At 39.2% G+C, this 20,119-nt stretch overlaps 1 protein-coding gene across 1 annotated transcript in view; it reads right to left on the reverse strand.

Moving 5' to 3' along the window:
- Window positions 1–20,119, reverse strand: part of LOC134340115 (breast cancer type 1 susceptibility protein homolog) — a 113,901-nt gene that overhangs the window by 56,953 nt on the left and 36,829 nt on the right. The window contains exons 10-14 of the mRNA XM_063036983.1: window positions 10,411–10,591; window positions 7,309–7,450; window positions 6,242–6,414; window positions 3,526–3,869; window positions 545–632 (exon numbers count right to left, since the gene is read on the reverse strand). Coding sequence (XP_062893053.1) covers window positions 545–632; window positions 3,526–3,869; window positions 6,242–6,414; window positions 7,309–7,450; window positions 10,411–10,591 — 928 coding nt within the window. The remainder of the gene's footprint in view (window positions 1–544; window positions 633–3,525; window positions 3,870–6,241; window positions 6,415–7,308; window positions 7,451–10,410; window positions 10,592–20,119) is intronic.

Consider the following 20,119-nt stretch of genomic DNA (forward strand, 5'->3'; position numbering starts at 1 on the left):
TTTTAATTGCTAGTTTACAATTTGTCCTGTGTTGGAATCCTTCAAGCTGTTTGCAGAAATGAACATTCATCAATTAAACTGTACAAAACTATCTGAGCAGCTAAGTTGCTCTTTACTGCCTTGACATGCAAATCGGCAACATACGGAGATCCCCAGGAGAATTGGTAATTAAACAAAACTGCAGGTACTCAATTTGGTACAATTGCAATGTAAATCTTGACAAAATTAAGCATTTCAACAAGTAGCTTAAAAAAATCTTCATATCAACATGCACTCTTCCCATTTTTAAACGGTTTTAATTTTAGCCATGTAAGCATCAAATGTGTAAATGTTTTACACATTTGTTGCATCCAAAGGAGCATGAATTGGTGAGTAGCTTCAGAGGACATTAATAGAACAGAGGAAGCTCCTGAGCAGTGCTAAGCACTGGAATAGTCCATGTGGCAAACTGGACCAGATATGCCTTTCAATGTGATTCTTAGCTCTCTTCATATCTAGAATGCTACATCGTTGAAAAGATAAAGCTAGCAAAATAATACTGCACCTGTTTTCATGATGACGTGAGTTGTACTAGGTGAAAAGTTACTCTGAAATTCAGCTCCCATTTTTCTTGCAAAAGCTTCAACCAATTGCTGTAATAAAATTAGCAAGATCAATTTAGATACACAGTGAACTTTTACTTTGTTAGTGCAGCAGGTCGTGCTACTTCGTCATAGTACCTTACTTCTAATTTGTGTGAGAAATCTGCATGTTTTGTTTTCCTTGGGACATGTGAATGTTACCCCAATTTGCTCTAGTGTTCTCCCCCATCTCAAAAGTGAGCTGGTTGGCTGGTCACTGTAAATTACACTGAGTCAAGTAGGCAAATTAAAGAGGGGCTGGTGGGCATGCAGGAGAAAAGGTTACAGGGACATAAGTGAGGGAAATGAACTGATAGAATTTCTCGAGAACCAGCACCAACTAATATCAAAAATAAACACTATTTCATTATACAATTAAACCTAGCTACTTCTACAATTAATGATTTTTTTTTTCAAAAGGATATTCAATCCTAAAACATACTGATACTGTAAAACATGGAAGCAAATCAAAAAATTGTTCTTTTGAAAGAAAGTTGATCCATCTGGTTCACATGTATTTTAAAGTAAAGATAATCAGGGGCAACACACAATCTGCGGGAAGATCTCAGCAGGTCAAGCAGCACCGGTGGGAGGAAACTGTGCATCAGGACTGAAAGCTGAGAGGGCCAGCAGAGGAAAAGGGGAGTGGCAAAAAAGGTAATCGGTGGACTAAAGGGCGTAAGATGACAAGCAGGTAATGGGGTCAGTTTGGAAGATGAATGTGGCAGGTGAATGCAAACAAAGGGAGAGATGGAGGAAAAAAAATCATGGGACTAACAAACCTCTCGTCTTACTGATGATAAAATTTCAGCACTTGTATTGAAATTCACCTCAAATTTTAATACAATATTGCTCTAATAAAATTAAATTAACAATGTAGATTTTCTTTTAGAAAAATCAAAACTGGGAGGAAATCCTGACAAGTCTAAATTGATCAAATTGCTGGTGGCCACTGCAGTTACTTCAAATTTATTTTTGAATGCTAACCGCAAAGACTGGTGCATTTTGTAAATTATTACCTCTCAGTCGATCAAAGCCAGGTTCCTGTCACAAGTGACATTAGCACAAAATGGAGTATTATAATGTCATAGCTGTGAAGTTTTAGAATTTCCCTCAATTTGCAAAAGCAATATTCAATGCTTGAACACTCAATGCTTTTACACATTAAGTTTCAAACTAGTTTCCTTGTTTTTGTTGGCTCCAGAAGCAAAAATATCAGTACTGAAGACATCACAGATGCTTGCAAATTCCACTCTGGCCCACTAGCTTTGGTAGTGAACTTTGTTTTGGGAGAGTGGTGATGCAAGAGAAGAACAGACTGTGCGGGAGTAAACAAGTTATATTACACCAAGATGAACTGTATATGCTTCACACGAAGGGCAAAGTTAGAATGTTATCACGTGCAAGCTTCAAATACAGTGAAAGCCCATCCTTTTTCACTTTTCAATTGTTTTGTAATTTCACTGGCTCTATATAGACCCTGTAGAATTTTGCATAATGGTGACTACTTGGAATAGATCAGTTCAATCGTAGTGTGGACAACAAGTAGAGCAATCCAAGTTACACATTGTACAAGGGAAAAAGACTAAAGAAAGTTAGCTCATGACGATACAGCCCATCTCAGAACGTGTTCACATTTTGTTTCCTTCACTACTACTCTCCTAGTAGAGGATAATTTATTCTAACTCTCAATGGAAGTAGAGCATTTAACTCCTGCCTTTACCTCAGAGTTAAATGCTTCCAATTTTTTACAGCTAGATATTACCTTAGATGGTTTAGCACATGTGGTTAATTGAAAAAAACAGGATCAGATCTGACACAATAAACTTCTGGAATAACTTCACTATTTTCATAACCAACTTCTGTAAATTATACTGACATTTGCTTAATATAGCTACAAAAAATTGGTTGCTCTAGAAAGCAGAATAAAGTTGGTTTTTAATACAGAAGCACTTTTAACTTTAATTTTACTTCAATTTACTAAAATGCTGGGCTTCATTCCATATTTTTGTGTTATATACATTTTCAACGTTGAAGCTTAGATACACTATTTAAAAATATACAAAATTTCCTCAGAACTTTGGCAATGTTATTTTAAACATCAAATTTTGTTGAAGCTTGGCAAATAGGCAAAGTCAATTATTAGATTATTTGGTGGCATCCGTTAGTCTCGCGAGACCATGGATCTGCACCTGGAAAGTCTATCCGTGTTGTGCCGCCGTGGTGAGGCGACGCTGGAGTGTCCTCTCCAGGGCGCAGGCCTGGGCAAGGTTGTATGGATGACCAGCAGTTGTCCACGCAGCAAGTCTCCCCTCTCCACAACACCGATGTTGTCTAAGGGAAGGGCAAGGGCCGATACAGCTTGGCAACAGTGTCATCGCAGAAGTTGCCAGAACGAGGACTGCCTGAGGGACCCCAGCTCCAGATTTGTCCTCAGGGTTTACTCCCGAAGCCTTTCCCATGAGTGGGTATGGCCGCAAGGCAGTGGAGATTTGAAATCAGAGTTTTCCCTCTCTTAGATGGACTGCCTTCCCAGGCTGACGAGCTCCATCTACCCGATTAGATTACTTACACAAGCGATAACATTGTTACCACTCTGCAGTTAGTGTCTGTGGAATATCTAACTGAGGAAATTTGCAGGGAACTGCTGAGCACAACAGTGAAAGCAGCTGAATTAACCTGACAACTGAACTATTTCCAGGCTAAATGATAACCATTAATTCAGCTCCCTCCAATGGTCAGGTTCAGTAATTCATCTGTCAGTAAACACTAGATTTGATCAACAGGCAGCACTAAAAATATAACAAACAGGAAGGTGAAAAAATTCTTACAGGCTTGATATCTAAATTGGAGAGATTAATTGTTCCTTCACTGAAGTATTAAAATCAACATAATTTAAGCTTACAATTTCACGTTTGTTCAATCCTGAAGCCACAAAAGACATTTTTCTTTGAACTGCTGTGACAGTGCTCTTTGTAGAGTTTGAAGCTTTGTTGAAAACAGGAGATGAAGCACGAGAAGAGCTATTTTGTTTGAAGTCTTTGCACATTGCTTGTTTGTTGGTTCTCTGGTTTTGAGGTTGTGGCAGACTAAGACGGCCAGCTATCCCTTGTGCTTGTTGCAACACAATCCTGGGGTGCCAACCGGGAGTTTTTTCTGCTGGTACCAAGTTACACTCCTCCTTTCCTTTATTGTCCAATTTCTGAATCAGCATGTCTTTCAGTAGCTTCTCATCACTGACAACATTTTCTTAAAGAGTAAACACAATGTTAATGTTTTTAAACACAAGAACTAACAGGATTTGGACACTTTTACAGAAATCATTACTTCAAGGAATGCCCGAGAAGGCAAGACTAGGTAATAAATAATGTAAAGTGTCATTTTAGTACTTTAAGATTGTCAAAGTAACTATCAAGTCTGCAGAGTATTTGAAAGGGATTTATGAGAAAAACAATTCACATGCCTTAAACCATTTCCCACTCCTTTTTCCATTGTACTGAACTTTGTACAATAACTGAGATAAATTAAATAATGTCCTTCAATTAAACTTCAAAAGGCAGGCATCCAACATACAGTAGCTTAGCTGGTTGAGGAAATTGCATTATTTTGGATAATGCAACAATTAAAAATCTTTTTCCAAAGGTAAGCAGCAATAGAAAGTCACTAATGAGGGCTTCTAGTATTATTTATGCTCAAATTTCACTATTCAGTTACTGCTATAAATGGATTGGCTGCACTGCACATGAAGAACATTTAAGAGACACAAGGTGACTTCCTGAAGCATGTCAACTGGGACCTTGCGAAAATAAACACTTGTCCTATAAATTCTGTATTCATTTTGCCCATTAATAAACACTGCTCTTCTATCTACCTTTAAAGTCACTGATGAAAAAGAACACTGCTTGTGTTATTTCCCATCGAGAGGAATGGCAGGAGAGTAGACTGGACAGAGAAAGAGCTGTTAATGAAGACTGTACAGGGATGATAGGTGGGCACCTTCATTGTGATACAAGACACTGAATGTCCATCAAGGAAATATGAACTCTCTCAGAACTATCCTTAAAGATCCCATTGAATGCTAACCTATACAATCCACATATTCAGGCTATGTTTTCACCAATCAGAAAAAATTGCTAACCTTAACTGTTGAGTACTAAACCCATAGTGCAACTGCAGGCATGTTTACTGTGAAAATTATGTCCATTAGATCATAGAATTAAGTAGATGTTTAAACAGGCCCAACTCATAGCATAGCACCATTTATTGCCCACGAGCTTCCTTTGCTCAAAATACCTAGACATACAGGTTAGATCAAAATTTACAGCTCAGATGTTCTTGTGAATAAGACATAGAAACATAGAAAATAGGTGCAGGAGTAGGCCATTCGGCCCTTCGAGCCCGCACCGCCATTTATTATGATCATGGCTGATCATCCAACTCAGAACCCCGCCCCAGCCTTCCCTCCATACTCCCTGACCCCCGTAGCCACAAGGGCCATATCTAACTCCCTCTTAAATATAGCCAATGAACTGGCCTCAACAGTTTCCTGTGGCAGAGAATTCCACAGATTCACCACTCTCTGTGTGAAGAAGTTTTTCCTAATCTCGGTCCTAAAAGGCTTCCCCTCTATCCTCAAACTGTGACCCCTCGTTCTGGACTTCCCCAACATCGGGAACAATCTTCCTGCATCTAGCCTGTCCAATCCCTTTAGGATCTTATACGTTTCAATCAGATCCCCCCTCAATCTTCTAAATTCCAACGAGTACAAGCCCAGTTCATCCAGTCTTTCTTCATATGAAAGTCCTGCCATCCCAGGAATCAATCTGGTGAACCTTCTTTGTACTCCCTCTATGGCAAAGATGTCTTTCCTCAGATTAGGGGACCAAAACTGCACACAATACTCCAGGTGTGGTCTCACCAAGGCCTTGTACAACTGCGGTAGTACCTCCCTGCTCCTGTACTCGAATCCTCTCGCTATAAATGCCAGCATACCATTCGCCTTTTTCACCGCCTGCTGTACCTGCATGCCCACTTTCAATGACTGGTGCATAATGACACCCAGGTCTCGTTGCACCTCCCCTTTTCCTAATCGGCCACCATTCAGATAATAATCTGTTTTCCTATTTTTGCCACCAAAGTGGATAACTTCACATTTATCCACATTAAATTGCATCTGCCATGAATTTGCCCACTCACCCAACCTATCCAAGTCACCCTGCATCCTCTTAGCATCCTCCTCACTGCTAACACTGCCACCCAGCTTCGTGTCATCCGCAAACTTGGAGATGCTGCATTTAATTCCCTCATCCAAGTCATTAATATATATTGTAAACAACTGGGGTCCCAGCACTGAGCCTTGCGGTACCCCACTAGTCACCGCCTGCCATTCTGAAAAGGTCCCGTTTATTCCCACTCTTTGCTTTCTGTCTGCTAACCAATTCTCCACCCACACCAATACCTTACCCCTAATACCGTGTGCTTTAGTAGTAGCACTTAGACCAAGCCAATTTGCTTCACTCCCAGGCAGAACATTTACTGGCTTTATCAAGTGCTCTGTGGTTGTCTTGCTTTTGCCGATCATGAATGTTGTGATTCTTCATGATATCTTATATGAGAAATACCTTCACTCTCCAAGTCTGCTTGATCTTTTATTTCTTTTTCTCTTTCTGCAATTGAAGGCTCCTTCATTTCCCTTTGAGAGCTTGCTTTAAATTGGCATTGATGGAGCAAGCCATTCATTTCTTGAAATCCCTCTGGTATTTGTCCAATTTCCAAATCCATTAAAGATTTTGGGCTGTGCAGAAGAAAAAGTTGAAAATATTGAAATTTGCGCAGAGAAAATTAATACAAACTAGATACATTTGTGTACTCATTGTTATTCCCAGGACAAAAGGAACACATTAATATGAAAAAAAATATATTTTTTAAACCCAAATATATTCTTTGCAATACCACAGCAAACTGACTGACACATATCATGAAGTACTGCTACCAGTATCTTTGAGACTAAAACCAATAACTATGATAAGGAGATAACAGAACCACCATTCAATTAACCACATTAACTCCACAATTAACCCTATATATTGAGCTTTTTCCAGATGCTGAACATTTGCTGTGAATTTTTAGCATTTTATCATTGAGGATTAGTTGAATTTACTCTTTTTATTTCACTCTAATAGTTAACATTTTGAGCAGTTTCTGCAAATTTTAAATCAAACCTTGGTCAAACAGCAGCCAACCCACTACTGACACAGGACACTTATTTTTAAGAAACAAATTTTGTTGAAATGGGATAATAAGCAGCAATCATTCAAATTCAGTAGCTTTCAATATTGGTCTGCATCTGGTGAGAATAAAAATGTCTATAATTGCTACTTGAATACCAATGGCAGGATCAAATTCCAATCAACATTTGAAGCACCTACTCCCACAATGGTTATGATTTGATCCACCTTTGTCGAAAGCAAACTTCAGAAGTACCACTTATTTACATATAACTAAAAAAAGGTTAGAGTACAGGAAAAGGCTACAGGCACTGATGTTACATTAAGAACAGTGGGGCAGACAGAAAAGGGAACATTTACATTAAACCTTGAAAATTCAATGCTTGTAAGTTGTTCCTTTAATCAAAAACATGAAAATTTAAAACAGTACTATTATATAATTTTGTAAGCTGGAACCTTACCAGTTAGTCTTCTCCTTATTACCATGTGTAAAGGTTATGCTTGTGTTTAGCTGTTGTTGAGGTCTTAAGGCCTCAGTTACCGGAAGACATTTTGATTGGGTCCGCAAGATCTCAGCATCATCTAGCGGACAGGCAGGAGTAACTGTTAACATAACAATGAGTTTGCAATTATACATTTTCCCACATATATATTCAAGTTTCAAAATGCAAACAGATACTTCACTTCAATGTTCTGATATCTGACAGTTTAGATAATAACATAATTTTGGATTTGTTACTTAAATAATTTCTCTTCAAGACAGATCCACTGAACTGATCCAATGAAATACATCCCTTAATACCGCCAATGGTTTATGAAGGTTTATCTGAAAAGTTACGTGGTTTCACTGCCATCCATAAAGTATTTCCATGCTCATTCTTTAGTTTACATCTTCCACAGGATTTAGTGCCTTTACATTTCACCATCATCTTGTCAAAATCATCCACTGTCTGATGAAATGAAGGTGTTGTAAAATAAAGAAAAACACTTAAGCAACGCAAGAGGATTTGAACCCTCATCAGAATGCTACTACCTGAAATACACATGCTACTTTAAAGTAGCAAGCCAACAATGTGCATTAAGTGCAGATTATGAAAAAGCAATGAGGTGCCAGAACAAATAAATTATATTGTGGAAAATATTGAATGCATGAAGCTACAAAAAATTAAAACTAGGTGGTTGGAGAGGTTGGGGATAGAGCCAGGAGAGATAAACAAAATGGGAATGAGTTATTCCAAAAGTTGCAGGATCTTGCTAAGCACTGGATGAAGCCATTTAAATAAGTGTTTCCTATCTACTCTCAAATTGTATCCTTTCAATGACATGACTCAAAAATAATAATTCTAAAATCAACAACTTATTAAAATTGAACAAACTACTTTAAAATTTATCTTTCATAATCAAAAAACAATTTTGAAAGGAATATCCTTCCTCAAAGAAACTGCCAATTTTGAATCAGATGTCTTGTGTTAGAATTGCCCAATACTAAACCATCGCATTTGCTTTCTTAAAGCCAGTTTTGTCAGTAAGAGAACCTTGTTGAAACTACATTTTGTAAACAATTATAAGAACACACTAATCAAATCATGTATTTGTGGACATAGACAAGATAAACTTGTGATTCTTCAAATGATGGCAAGGGTAGAGCCAAAACCACATGCACAATTTATCTGTTTGTAATAATATAATTGATTCCAGATGGAAGTTATCTGAAATTATACAAGTGTTATGTATTAGTATATTCATCAACTAAACATCTGCTTGACTCTTGTGCAGAATATTTAGAGAAGAACTAAATGACACCAGTTGTATAAAGAAATGATACTCAATACGTTATTAGAATCTGAAAAGGCCACCGGGCAAGTGCAGGTGCATATGTGGATGTAATCTCCTGATGATTGAAAATCATATAAACTTCCTGTGACTCACACTCAGTGTTCACTCAGACAAAAGTACTGGAGGGCAAATAACAGCTACAGCACTATATCCAGCAGACAGTCACTTTATAACATAGGGGAAGAGAGTATATAATAAATTGATCTAATTGGTTTATTCACTGCATATACAACCAAGTAGTGAAAACTCAACAACAGCAGATCAGATACATTTGAAGATTGGAGTACAGAGCAGGGCATTTTCCTCTAGTGTCTTGTATAAGTAGTACCGATAACAAGCGACTTGACCTCTTATCAAGAAGATCCAGTGCCTGAAGTCCATTTAATGTCCAATCTCACGACTCCCTTCATCTAAAAGTACAGGAGCATCCTTACATATACTCAATGACTGAACACTTGTAGCTCTTGGGAATAGAAAAGGAGGAAATACTAAAAAATATTTGATTTCAGTTCAAGATCATATTGTGAGAATATGCTTCCTTGTTAGACTCACTAGCTTCATGAAACAGCTTCTCACCACTGAACCTGTCAACTTCTTTCAGAATGTCTGAGGTGAATCAAAATACTTTACATTCCAATGAAACAAACTCAATGACTTAGTTTCAACCTAAGGAAATATTAAATTTCTCACTTCCATTATATAATGAGAACGCCCTGACCTTTAGTACATTCTGGTTTTGCATACATCTCCAATTAAATCAACCTGCCCTGCCCAAATTCAGGCCCACTAATGCACTTAAGGAATAAGGAAATTCAAACACTTCCTGTATCTTTCTTTTTTAAAAGAGAGGGCCCTTTATGATCCAGAATATTGTCTGCAACTTTGACTTCAGATTACCTCAAAGATGAACACAGAAAATGTGATTGCTTCAGATATCTGTGATTTATGGGATAGATTTAAATGTCAGAACTGATCATTAGAGATTTCTTGAAGTTATTCCAAAATACACTTATGCATATTTTTTAAAAATAATGAAGTCCCAGAAATATGTCAAGTGTTAAGCTGATCCCTGGAACTTCAATTTATAAACTTAATCATTACAGTATATCCTTCTTTTCAGTTTTGCTGAGTCAGCTGTAATCTTTATTAGAGCAAATGAAAATGACATCAAGAAGCTGCAGTTTAACTGAAGAGTACAGTGTCTAAACTATGCTTAAATTCTATTCTGTGAAGCAAAATTTCAATTTAACTAGCGTCTAAGCATAATGAATAGTGCTTAATTGTATTATGTTCAATCTTTCTACTATCATGCACATGATTGCTTTTATCTTGAAGCAATAATGAAACTATTGAAAATAAATGAAGCACATTCAGCAGATTAGATAAAGAGTAATGACATGCACCTTAAAACTTCTTTGGTTTCAGATCTCGGAAAGCTGAATTTTCAAATTTGGACATTGGTGTGAATTAAACATTACATCTAAAGCAATCAATCTTCCATTCCATAAAACAAAAAGTTCTCTGAACAAATTTCCTAGCAATCTTCAGATTTTTCTTTTATTAAGACTATGGATTTTTGCTGAGTTAAATTCATAAGCCTTTTTTTAAACCAGTTAATATTTATGCAAGTTGAATATCAGAAATAAGGAACAAGACAAAAATACAATCTTTAATAAAACTCAGTATCTGCCACATTTTTGGTTTTATTTATATTTTAAGAACTTTACCCTTTTCTATCAACAAACTGTTTATTTTCTCTTCATGTTGAAGGCTCTCTGGACAATCTTCTCGGTGGTTCATTGAGTGTAAATATTCAGTGGCCAGGCTGCCATGTTGATCCAGGACTGCTTCAAGGATGGCCATTTCATGCTCAAGTTTCTTTATGTTATTCTGCATTACATTCTTTTGCTTGGGAAGTATGGGGGTTGGTTGGAAAAATAACATTTCAAATTGAAATATGAACTGTACTAATTGAAAACAGTGCGCTAAATGAAGCTTAATTTTAACTTTAAAATATTTTGTACAGTGCAATAGACATTGCATTTTGAAGTTACTTTTATGTACAATTTCCATAATATTTTTAAACAATACTACCATGGCACTAATAGAAATATTTTAAAAATTAAATATTCACCAAAACAAAAATTCTTTGTGGCACTAAATAAGAACATGAAGTAACCCAATTAGATATGTACATTTACTACATGGGAGCTCACTCCTAACCAGTCACATACAAATTAACCATAGCGGGCTCTATACAAGTTAACATCAGAAATGATACGAAAAGTTGTAGATCAGGTTTCTCTGGAAAATTGCTTTCACTCTTCAAAAAGCAAGGCAATGTAGCAATAATTCGTGGCCACTCATTCAATACAGCAGCTTACATTAGTCTAAAAGAATCTCAGGGTTGTACGTGGTGACATGTACTCTGATAATAAATTTTACTTTGAACCCTGACCAGTTCAATTCCACAAACATTACAATGCTCTAGTTTCAGAAACTATGTTCCGCATGACAGTAAATTACTTGATTCCAGTTTTATTTATGCAAATTTGTTTTAACCAGGATGTTGCCTCAGATAGCTGTTCTTGTATTCCATCCCATTGATTTGCTGCATGGAAAGATATTGCCTCCAATCCCAAAGCCTTGTTAGTATTTTAGGTTTTGCATTTTGGTAAACAGTGCAATCTGAGATTACTGCGGCAACTGTAATGGTGAATTAGGTTTGTGGATCTGGCAAGTGAGACAGGAAGTGCACTGACTTTGAATAGGTACATTAATCACTTATTTACAAACAGTAAACATTCAACCAAACATTCATGTTCCCCAAGTTACAGACACTACAAAGTTGAATATTCAACAAACATACTTAGTTAAAAGTGTATGCAGAGCACACCTTCCCAATCATCTTGCCTTAAACAAAGGAAGAAGAGAGCAAACCCCTTCCACATGCTATTTTATATATCCACAATATTTGAAACTGGACACCAGGCAGCTGGCCAATGTGAAAAGTAGCTGCAGTTTCTAAACTAAACTAAGCTAACCAATCTCAACGGAAGCAACTTTCAACCATCAGAATAGGGCATGCCCCCTGTGGGACAGCAATATATTTCATCATTTAAATTTGATATTAGTTGAAAGAATTGGCTTCCAAAATATATAAAGATTCACTTGCAGCTATAAACCTAATTCCTGAAAACCCTCTACAATATCAGCAGTCAAATTCTCAACATATTTCCACATGAAGCCCAGTCCCAGGAATGCTAAATGTTTGCAGTCAAAGCAATGCAGAAATATTCCTATAAACAAAAACAAACGTGCTACGAAGTTTACATTTCTAAAATCAGAAAGACATCTGATAATCTCAAACTCATCTCTCTATTTGCATTCACTGAGCCCAGACTCTCCTAGGCTTTCCTATTTCAAATTCCATGACTTCAACAGACCAAAAGTATTACAGGTCATGGTCTTAAAAAAAACAAAAAACAGGAAATAACCCAATCCGACTCAATTACCTATATCAGCACAGTTTGCCGAATTTGTGATTACTTTCTACTCTATAATTTCAGCTCTGTTAATTTGCCCATTTCAGTTAAGTCCGATTCTATCTTTAACTGAAGTTCAAGACAGTTTTTCCATTGCAATTTGAAGCAGGAACCCCTTAGTCAGGACTAATGTATAATTATGACATCTTGTTCTCCATTCCTAATTGCATTGACGATGATCCAATCAGAAATCGTGTCCTTTGTATGGTTTAAAGCTACCTTGTGGCATAGTATGTTCTAGAGTATTCCAGAAGAATAGTTACACAGTTATACATTTATCAACTGGTTAATAATGAGCAAATTAGGGCTTGTAGCACAAAACAGCTCTTTAGTTCCAAGCGGTCCATACAAATTATGCCCCACAAGTCTGTTTTCAGCCCTTCATCTAACATCATCAAAATGCCCTTTTACTTCTATTTCATAAATACATCCCTTGAGGGATAGCAAACTCAGTAACTACATCACCATTGCCAGTGCTACATCTGAACTGTTCTGCATTGAATTCCACGCAAAATTTATTTTGTATTCATTAGTAACAAACAGAATGTAGTGAGATTTCTACTCCTAAAAACATACAAAATAACTAAAAAACAAAACTACTTAAATACAGGTGTCCCCCGCTTTTCGAATGTTCGCTTTACGAAACCTCACTGTTACAAAAGACCTACATTAGTACCCTGTTTTCGCTTTCAGGTGGTGTTTTCACTGTTACGAAAAAAAAAATCAGCGCGCGATAAAAGGCAGCGTGCGCCCCGAGCAGCCGCTCTCCCCAGATTCGGAACGGCATTACTTTAACACGTGCTTGCGAGCAGCCGTTTGCAAGATGAGTTCTATGGTATCGGAAAAGCCTAAAAGAGCTTGTAAAGGTGTTACACTTACAGTAAAACTAGACATAATTAAGCGTTTTGACCGTGGTGAACGAAGTAAGGACAAAGTGATTTTGGCTTGTAGAAGCTGACGAACATGATGTTGAAGAGGTTTTGGCATCTCATGACCAAGAACTGACAGATGAAGAGTTGATGCAATTGGAAGAAAAAAGTAATGAGTAATGATAAAGTACGACTTTAATTTTGAAAGGGTACATCGGTTTAGAGGGATATTTGCAGGATGGTTTGAGTCCTTACAAAGAACTGTGTGATAGAAAAATGCACGAGGCTCAGCAGTCAAGCAAGCCTTCCACATCAGCCACAGCAGACGACGAACCTCCACCTCGAGGTGAGCAGTCATAGGAGAAGATGAGCTGCCTGCTCTAATGGAAACAGACGACGAGATGACACCCCACTGTCCCACCACCCCAACGCCCAGGCCATGAACAGATACCAATTCGCGGAGAAAGCAACGGTAGCCGGGAGGCACACAGCACATCTTTAAGAAAAAAGCTGAAACAAACATGCTAATTAATTAGCATGTTTGTTTCGCGGCAATATATGGCTCGGTGGCCTGGAAGGTGGGGGCCACTGCACCACCCAACCTGCGATGACTCAGTCTAACACACCAGCATCCGTGTGCTCAGCGCTGTCTTCCCGATTCCAGTAAGTGATACTACACTGTACACACATTATTTCTACTTTATATAGGCTGTGTATTTTTACGTGTTATTTGGTATGATTTGGCAGCTTCATAGCTTAAAGGTTACTGGAGAGCGCTTGCGCCGTGTTTTTGCCAACAGCGCTTGCGTGAGATTTTCGCTACGGAGAACAGTTCAGTAATGATTGTGGAAAAGTATTTCTACTTTATATAGGCTATGTACTTATCATATCATTCCCGCTTTTACTATATGTTACTGTTATTTTAGGTTTTATGTGTTATTTGGCAGGTTATTTTTGGGTCTGTGAACGCTCACAAATTTTTCCCATATAAATAAATGGTAATTGCTTCTTCGCTTTATGACATTTCGGCTTACGAACCGTTTCATAGGAACGCTCTACCTTTGGATGGCGGGGGAAACGTGTACTAAGGCCACCTGTGCACCTGACTTATTAACTAGCAAAATAACAGAATTTTGTTAAAACATTTAAATCTATTTGTTAATCATTCAAAAGACTGAAGAAATATACTCAGATACATGAGAGAATGAAGATGCTAGAGAATTGGATCACACAAAATACTGGATAAACTCAGTGGATCAGGTAGGAGCTACAGAAGAATTATGCTCAAATTCTGATCAAATTGTCCCGTTTGGTGGCGCAATAATATCAACGCCGGACTCCAGAGCGAAGGTTCCCAAATTCAAATCCAAGTCGGGTTGAGCGTCGAGCTAGCAACTCGGCCTCGTAAAAACAAGAATAGCTTGCTACGGAAACACCGTCAAAAAGACAGTGCCCCGATAACTCCACTGCCGAGTTAAGGCCTATTCTTCTTCTTCTTCTGATCAAATTGGGCAGTTGGGGACTGGAGGTATGGGTTTGGGATGGGTGCAGCCCATGGAGGTTTGTGCAAAAAAATAGTGGGTGTGGTGCAGGTTGTCAATGGAAACAGTTGAGACGGATGCAATGATCACACTTAAAATACATTAGGAGAGAGAGATGAGCTAAATGAGACGAGTGTATGTGTGTTTTGGTCAACATGGACAAGCTGGGCTGAAAGGCCTCTTTCCATAGAGTATTATCTGTGCTATCAATCAAATGCAAAACACACAACATGCTGTAACTCAGCAGATCAGGCAGCATCCATTGAAATGAACAAACAGTCAAGAACCTTCACTTGGACTGCAAAGGAAGGGGAAAGACGCCAGAAAACGTTGTTGGGGGGGGGGAAAGAGAGAGAGAGAGAAAACAAGGAGGATGATAGCTGGAAGGTGATAAGTGAAGCCAGACAGGTGGGAAAGGCAAGGGCTGTTGAGGAAGGAATCTAATAGAAGAGAATGGATCATAGGAGAAAGGGAAGGGATACCAGGCAATAGGCAGGTGAGAAGAGGCAAGAAGCCAGAGTGGGGAATAGAAGAAGAGAGGGATTTTTTTTTCCCAACAAGGGGAAGTTGATGTTCATGCCATCAGGCCAGGGATTGACATGATGGAACGGGAATTGGAATTAAAATGTTCGGCCACTTTTCCCACTTTTGACAGATTGAGTGGAGGTGCGTGACAAAGTGGTACCCAAATTTACGATGGGTGTCACCAATGTAGAGGAGGTTGCATTGGGAGCACCGGACACAATGGATGACCCCAGCAGGTTCATGGGTGAACTGTTGCCTCACCTGGAAGGACTGTTTGGAGCTCTGAATGGAGATTAGGGAGGTGGTGAATGGGCAAGTGCAGCACTTCGGCCAATTGCAGGGATAAATACCAGGAGGGAGATTAGTTGGGAGGGACAAATAGACAAGGGAATCAGAGGGCGTGATCCCTACGGAAAGTAGTGTGTATCAATCAAATACCCACCTCCCCCCCCACCCATCTGTCCTGAATTAACCACTATAACATAAGGTTTGATTGGACAGCAAAGCAGACACAGTAGAAGCATTGCCACACAGGCCCAGAGCAAAAAAAAAGCAGCTAGTTGTTAGCAGGAGTATTTGATTGGACAGTGGCACAGACGCATCAGAAGCACTCCTACATAGTTCCAGAGAGGGTCTTGAAAAACCCAGTCTCCATAAAGAGAAGTACTGTCTAGCGGAGTGGTTGTCAGAGTGGTAAGGCTTTGGCTCAACAGGCTTACGTGAGAACAGGGGAGGTGAGGTAAGTAGGCAAGTTTATTTCTTCATTTTTAACTCTTGAAAGAATAGAGGGTATACCTGCAGGGCCAGTGTTCTGTTCCGGGTGTCAGATGTGGGACTTCCAGCCTCCCTGATGGCCAAATCTGCACCAGGTGCATTGAGATGCAGCTCCTTAGAGACCATGTTAGGGAACTGGAGCTGTAGCTCAATGACCTTTGGCTTCTTAGGGAAAGTGAGGTGGTGAGAGACCCGAGTTACAGGGAGGTAGTCACCCCAAGGCTACAGGAGACAGATAAATAGGTGACTGCCAGGAGAGGGAGGGGAGAATGTCATATAGTAGAGAGCACCCCTGTGGGGCCACCCCCCCCCCAACTTAAGTACTGTTGGGGGAATAACCTACCTGGGGGAAACAGCGACCATGCCTCTGCCATGCCATGTCTGGCCCTGTGGCTCAGAAGGGTAGGGAACGGAAGAGGGTGGTAGCAGTAATAGGGGACTCTATAGTTAGGGGGACAGATAGGCGACTCTGTGGATGTGAAAAAGAAACATATATGGTAGTTTGCCTCCCAGGTGCCAGGGTTTTCGCTGTTATCGAACACATCCACAATATCCTGAAATGGGAGGGCAATCAGCCAGAATTCGTGGTACATATTGATACCAATGACATGGGTAGAAAAAAGGAGGTTGTCATTGGAGAGAGTACAGAGGAGGTTCGCAAGGATGATTCTGGGTTAACATATGAGAAGTGCTTGGCAGCTTTGGACCTATACTCACTGGAATTTAGAAGAATGCCAGGGGGTGGGGGAAAAGAATTCCTCATTGAAACTTACCAAATGTTGAAAGGACTCGATAGAGTGGATGTGGAGAGGATGCTTCCTATGGTGGGGGTGCCCAGAACTAAAGGGCACAGCCTCAAAATTGATAGGTGACCCTTTAGAACAGAGGTAAGGAGGAATTTTTTTTAGCTAGAGAGTAGTGAATCTGTAGAATGCTCTATCACTGACAGCTGTGGAGGCCATGAACATGGGTATATTTAAAGCAAAAATTGATTAAGTTTCCTGATTGGTCAGAGCGTCAAAGGTTATGGCAAGAAGACAGATTTATGGGGTTGAGTGGGATCCAGGATCAGCCATGATGGAATGGCGAGCAGACTCGATAAGTTGAATGGCCTAATTCTGCTTCTACGTCTTATGGTCTTAAGGTGCAGAAGTTTTGCCCAATGTACCAGGTAACAGAAGGAGTGATTCAGGATATAATTTGTTACATGTGAGGGACCACAGGAAAAATGGCTGGAGTCGCTTAGCACTTTTAATGCAAGGGTGTATTAGGTGGATCAAAAGTCAAAATTACAAAAATTAGTGAAAATAAAAGTGCAGATTTACAAAAATATATCTACCAGAAAACACAACAACAACTCTGTAGAAGCCAGTACGAACTCCTGGCAGCTCCCATTTCTCTCCCATACTGAGGGTAATGAACCTCGTTTATTGAGGCACCAGGACATACCACCTTTAATTACCCACAAAGTTAATTTAAGAGCACACATTGATTAGAATATATTGCACCCCACAATACAGTTACAATCATTACAACATAAACGAATATCTACCTTAAACATAATATACATTTACATATCCCCATTACTAAAGAAATGGAATATTCTGCTGTGTATGGTGGGAAAGGCACCATAAAGCCAACCCAAGCGCATCAGTTTGGTTTAGGACCCATTATGAGAATATACCGGGAAAGACATTGAAATATGTACACTCAGCGCAACAAAGGAAGAATGACATGGCATAGATACAGGTCAGATTTTGAACAAATGTATGCAGAGATCATTACTATCTCTAGCGAGGTAGCCTGCTGGCATTGAGTTATGAATGTTCATGAGTAACAGCTACTAGAGTTAGAAACATAGAAAATAGATGCAGGAGTAGGCCATTCGGCCCTTTGAGCCTGCACCGCCATTCAGTATGGTCATGGCTGATCATCCAACTCAGAACCCTGTACCTGCCTTCTCTCCATACCCCCTGACCCCTTTAGCCACAAGGGCCATATCTAACTCCCTCTTAAATATAGCCAATGAACTGACCTCAACTGTTTCCTGTGGCAGAGAATTCCACAGATTCACCACTCTCTGTGTGAAGAAGTTTTTCCTCATCTCGGTCCTAAAAGGCCTCCCCTTTATCCTCAATCTGTGACCCCTCGTTCCGGACTTCCTCAACATCGGAAACAATCTTCCTGTATCTAGCCTGTCCAATCCCTTTAGGATTTTATACGTTTCAATAAGATCCCCCCCCCAATCTTCTAAATTCCAGAGAGTATAAGCCTAGTCGATCCAGTCTTTCATCATATGAAAGTCCTGCCATCCCAGGAATCAATCTGGTGAACCTTCTTTGTACTCCCTCTATGGCAAGAATGTCTTTCCTCAGATTAGGGGACCAAAACTCCACACAATACTCCAGGTGTGGTCTCACGAAGGCCTTGTACAACTGCAGTAGTACCTCCCTGCTCCTGTACTTGAATCTTCTTGCTATGAATGCTAGCATACCATTCGCCTTTTTCACCGCCTGCTGTACCTGCATGCCCACTTTCAATGACTGGTGTATAATGACACCCAGGTCTCGTTGCACCTCCCCTTTTCCTAATCAGCCACCATTCAGATAATAATCTGTTTTCCTATTTTTGCCACCAAAGTGGATAACTTCACATTTATCCACATTAAATTGCATCTGCCATGAATTTGCCCACTCACCTAACCTATCCAAGTCACCCTGCATCCTCTTAGCATCCTCCTCACTGCTAACACTGCCGCCCAGCTTCGTGTCATCCGCAAACTTGGAGATGCTGCATTTAATTCCCTCATCCAAGTCATTAATATATATTGTAAACAACTGGGGTCCCAGCACTGAGCCTTGCGGTACCCCACTAGTCACTGCCTGTCATTCTGAAAAGATCCCGTTTATTCCCACTCTTTGCTTCCTGTCTGCCAACCAATTCTCTATCCACATCAATACCATACCCCCAATACCATGTGCTTTAAGTTTGCACACTAATTAAGTTACCAGATACAGTCTATGTGGAAACTAATGGACTGAATCTCACTAAATTTTCCCCTGTGTGGATACATATGAAGTCCTAGACTCAAGTTGTGTGCTTCCAGACCCATGATATTCAGACAGAGGAGAGCCCAGCATTTATTCTGGAGACAAGCAAAGTTTCTCAGATGCTGCAGCATTTGAAGCCGTTTTGATTTCAATGTGGGGATCCATGTCCGCAGATAAAGGATATATTAAAATATTGGAAAGTTTCTTTGCTCTAATTTAATTATTTGATGTAATTCATTTTTTCCATTCCATACTTTAAATTTAAGCTTCAAGTGCCTGTTTTAATCATTGATACTCTTCACTGCAAAATGATATGTATCACTTGCAAAAACCTTGGAGGATTTGTGACTGGATCCAACAGACTGAAGGGCAAGTGACATACATGGGAAGATGCAGAGGGCACAAGCGTGGATGACAATTCTGGGCAATGGTCCTGGGTCAGCACAATCTTACTCAATACCTTCTGGTCAGCATGGATAGAAAGATAAAATTCATTTGAAAATGGTTCTAAAATACAATATAATTCTGATAATGAAGCATGCTCAGGACTTTGGTGATGCCAGACCCGCAATGATTTCGGACTGTTGGATGTTATTCATGTTAATATACTAACAATTTTATTTCAATTATATAAGCATTATAATAAAGATTTAATACAGTATTAAAACAAATTTCCAAATGAACCCCTAAAGTTTAAAAGGGAATGCAGGAACCTGGGCTTTGGGAAACATCAACTGGTAAACCACTTACTGAACCACTGAATTTCTAAAGGTCAGATAGTGAATTATTTGCTAGTGAATGTAACTTATTTAAAATGTTGCTTTATAGAACACGTTGTTAGGCAGAAATAGATGGGGAGAAAAAAAGCAACTAGATCAATGAACTACTTTTATTCCAGAGGTTCCTTCCCAGCCAAACACCTTTCAGGCTTAGGTACTTAAAAAGATAAAAGAAAAATGTCACCAGAACCTTTATGCAATGCAGTCTTTCTCTACAACATCTGGACAACGTCAATTTTTTTTTGGTAAATATCATTTGTCTAACAGAAGTATTGTTGAATTCTGTAGTTGTAAGTAAACAAATGTAAATTAAGCAAAATGCAAAGCTGAAAGGACAAAATGTAAAAATTCAA

This window comes from Mobula hypostoma, chromosome X1 (assembly GCF_963921235.1).
Source record: "Mobula hypostoma chromosome X1, sMobHyp1.1, whole genome shotgun sequence".
In the NCBI taxonomy this organism is placed as follows: domain Eukaryota; kingdom Metazoa; phylum Chordata; class Chondrichthyes; order Myliobatiformes; family Myliobatidae; genus Mobula; species Mobula hypostoma.